At 42.2% G+C, this 4308-nt stretch overlaps 1 protein-coding gene across 1 annotated transcript; it reads right to left on the minus strand.

The window, feature by feature from the left end:
* Window positions 1–2830: 2830 nt before the first annotated feature.
* Window positions 2831–4308, minus strand: LOC137721298 (uncharacterized). Its single transcript, XM_068460406.1, has one exon. It carries the CDS (start codon window positions 4148–4150, stop codon window positions 3032–3034), a length of 1119 nt encoding a protein of 372 aa, XP_068316507.1. The 5' UTR covers window positions 4151–4308; the 3' UTR covers window positions 2831–3031.

Here is a 4308-nt window from a genome sequence, read left to right on the forward strand (position 1 = left end):
CTCCTCGACACGTGGCATGAGCTGGACTACTCTCTCTCCTCTCTTCCTCTCTCTCTTCAGTTTTATCTCTCGTTTCCCCATGACAACATTGACAAGCGACCGACATATCAGCTTCCCATGTCGGGGTTTTCGGGTCCCCAACGAACATGTGGAACATCTAAAAGTCCTCGAGGATTGTTCCCCCACGTCAACGACTCAGATTCAACTTCCGGCGGTATAAAATCTGGGCCGTTGATGTATCTGAGATGGTCAAAGTCGCACGGGTCAAAAACTCATCAGCTTCAGCGATTCAGATGTTGCTACAGATTAAAGCCTATCCAGTAGAGGGACTGAGGGAGTCACTGAGGTAAGAAAGCGCGGTACATTCTCTCACGCGTGCAAGCCAAAGGGGTTAGTGTGCGTACCAGCTTGCCCGTGCGGTGGCGTGTCAAAGTGTAGAAATTTGTAAAAGCTCTTCTGAATCTTTGACGGGGACTAGGAAAGATACTCGGAGTGCATAGGAGGGTCGTATGTGGGGTCCATCGTTTTGGAGGGCAGGGTCCTCAGGGTCTGAAGGCAGGGACCACAAGGCCAGGTGTCCTCGTGCATTAGGGTTTACAGGCCGAATTTGGATGCATATGAGCTGCTGCAATGGGACAGTTTCTCAAGGTAATAGCGACTTGTGATGCATATCAAGTTGGTTATGAGAATGATCTACTTACACGAGGCATGCTAATTGTAGCGGCATTTTAAATCAATTACATCGTGATATATTTTGGTGTGTTTGTACTTTTTTGAGCATCATAACGGATTATATTAATTTAAAATATTTTCACGTTAACATATCCGGTGCAAGTATATTTTACTGCTGCGGGAGTCTGGCCATCAAGGTTGGGGACCATTTGGAGGCAGCAAAGGACCAAAGGAGAGTGAGTGCGGCTCAGGGTGTCTCTGTATGTGGGTGGCTCGTGCAAAGATTTGGGTTTCATGGCTTCACGTGAATGATTAATCTTTTGCTTTCGCTTTCACCGGCTGTGTTTTTGTTTTCTACCTTTCTCTTCTTTTGAGGGTGCCTAAAGCAGGGCACTCCCTTGACCACTTGAAAGCTCAGAATTTTGGGCTGAAAAGGCCTACAGCCCTAACCCGTGAAAAATAATGAGTTTGTCTGACCCAGTCCATTTTTCACCTGTAGGAGAAAAGCGCGCACACACACACAAAAATTAAAATGGATGGTTAGGTGGGTCCCTTTTGAGAACTGTGTATGGCCCACCAGATTGATACAACTAAATTGGGTTCGTTCATATGGGCTTCATGCCAATCATTGCCTAGGAAAATTATTTTTTATCAATGGGTTTGGGGCATGTGGGACATTTGATAGGGCCCAATTAGGGGAGCAACATAATTTCATTTGATGAAGACCACTCTTCTAAGAATTCCCGTTTATGTACTAAGCGGTTATCCATCGTCCTGACTGATCTCTATGTATTTGAAAATTAAGAAAATGATGTATAGACATGCTTAGGCATCTGCCTAACTCGTCTAGGCATCCGTCTAGCACACACACCCGCCTAAGCACCTGCCTACGTTACGACTCTCATCTATACAAAAATATAGATAATTTTCATTTTGCATTTTATTTTTTCAATAAAATGTAAGAAACTTGTTGAATACTTGAATAAACACTTATTATATGTTTGTCCCCGTGTTCACAATATGTTTTAATACTTTATAATTTATATATCATTTTATTTTGTAATATATGTATCTCAATACAATTATGTATTTTTTAAAGTATAAATAAGTACTTATTTATACGATATATAACAAATTTACTTAAATCTGCCTAGTCCGCATAGGCCCCCACCTAGTCGTCTAGGCCCTCGACCCTTGCTTGTCACCCGACTAATGCTTAGCGTCTTTTAAAACCTTGATGTAGACTATAATGATAACGCGGTACTCGAATCATATGTGAGTTAGATCAGTTTATATGTCAAATGTATTTATCATATTATATCACAGTAAAGTATCATTCTTTATAGACTATAGTTTAGAATGCTGGATTGTCTTCGAAACTGGTATTTGGATATTGAGGTTTGAGGATGATAATTATATTTTATGAAGAAAGTGGAAGAAATAAAGTTATCTCTTTGTAGATGAAGAGAATAGCTATGGAGACTAATGATTTACATCTACGTAAAAGTGATCAACCTATATATGTAATGATTCAGGTCACGTTCATTTCTTTTTTCATTTTGGACAAGCCAGAAATGATGAAGAGAGACTTTCTCAAAAGTAAGAACTCTTCATTATCCTTTAGGTATAATTTTTTTGTCAATATTATAAAATGTTATACCAAAAAATAATGTAGCGGAGAGTCTATAAAGAATCTCGCTTTAAGAAAATCTTCTTCACATTTCCCTTAGACATGCATCATCCGATTAGAAACAAGAATTCCCCATACCCTATAACTTATAGGTAGGTTGGTTTTGTTCATTTGTTTTGTCACAACAGCCTTATAATATTTCTCCTTTTTGGCGGCAAACACAATGGTCCTTCCTAGTTCCTAGTAGAAGACATTTCGAGCGAGCATTTCGAAGCTTGTGGATAACAAACCAAATTCCCATGGGATGCCATATTTTGTAAACAATATAGCGTGATTATTAATAATTAAATTATTATTTAAATATTAATTAACGTATTTATTTTTTATTGATAACATATTGCAAGATTTAACCAAATTATATGACTAGAATTATAGGAAACATTTGTATAATTCGTAAACCAGTAATAACTAGTATAGGAAACAGATTTTACAAAGATTTTTCTTCTTCTTATTTTGTCACAAGGTATGCAAAATCATCAGGAGTGCTCTATAAAGTCCACAGCTATGGAGAAAACTTATAGATCAGTCAGCAAAACCTTATACAATAATATTAATAATATAATTTGATCATAATAATAGCATTACTTACTAATAAATTAACTAAGTAATTAAGCAGGTACCAAATATGTTCTTTTTCTTCTTTCTTTCTCTGCAAGTAAAGGGCAAGCTTCATGAGAGTTGAACAACACAGCAATGCCCACAGAGCTCTTTCTCTCCGTCTTCCTCCATCGGCTCCATGCTCGTCCATGCGTCGTTGGTTGCAGAAGTATCGAATTTATGAACGATCGACATTGTTCTTGATAATTCCCTCTCCATCCCATACCCTGCCAAGAAGTATAAATCCACTCCAATGGGTGCCATTGTTAGGTAACGCCTTTGGCTCAGTGCCCAGTTTTGATCGTGAGGGCCCAATGCAGTGGGGCATTGCCGGTGGGACCCTTCAACCTCATTCCATATGTTGAGCATGCCGTCGTAGGATTCTATGTGGCCTTTCCATTGCTTGTAGCAATCACCCGAGCTGAAAAGCCGTCCATCGACGGCCACGATTTGATTAGGTGGTACGTCCAGCTGCCACATCCCCACGACGAGGTCCCACTTCCCTACTCGCGGGTCGTACACCTCGGCGGAGCTGCGCACCATGATGGCCGGCACGTCCGAGTCAACCCTCTCCGCGAAACCCCCAACCACGTAGATCTTGCCCACCCACGTCACCCCAACGCACTTGTACCGCAACGTGCTCATGTCCGGCAGCGGAGTCCACCCGTCGAGGTCCGGATCGTACACCTCGGCGAACGGGATGCCCCTCGCGGACGCTAGCGTGGTCTTTCCACCCGCCACGTAGATCTTGTTATCGGAGACCGTGCAGGCGAAGTCGCACCGGGGGATGCCAAGTGGCGCGCACGTGGACCACTGGTTTGACCCGACATTGTAGCGTAAGACCGAGGCGGAGACTTCAATGTCCACGTCGACAAGCTCGCTGGACTCGTCCGACGTGTGAGCTCTCTCCTTGTTACAAACCCTACCGCCAATTATGTATACCGAGTCGCGCAAAGACACCATGGCAAAGCCCTTGAGAACGTGATTCTCAGTGAGGCCTGGGATGGAGCTGGCGTGCGTCCACGTGTTGGTCGACGGATCATACCATTCTATCCAATTAGAAATGTTTAGGTTTGAAGCGGGCTCTCTGTAGCAAAACGTGGCACAAACCCTAAAATTGGATAGAGAATTAGGGTTTGGCGAAGAGGGTGGTGGAGTTGAAGGTCTTGGGGAAGATGGGAGAGAACCCATTGGAGTTGCTTGGGAGAAGAATATTAGGGTTTATAAGTTTGTGTTAGTTTTGAGTATTGGCAAATGGGAAATGTAATATAAGAGATGAATGGAAAATATAGATTGAGATTGCGGAGAATACCACAAATGTGTGGCTTGAGGACATCGTCTAGAAACTA

Source organism: Pyrus communis, chromosome 2 (assembly GCF_963583255.1).
Source record: "Pyrus communis chromosome 2, drPyrComm1.1, whole genome shotgun sequence".
Classification (NCBI taxonomy): Eukaryota; Viridiplantae; Streptophyta; class Magnoliopsida; order Rosales; family Rosaceae; genus Pyrus; species Pyrus communis.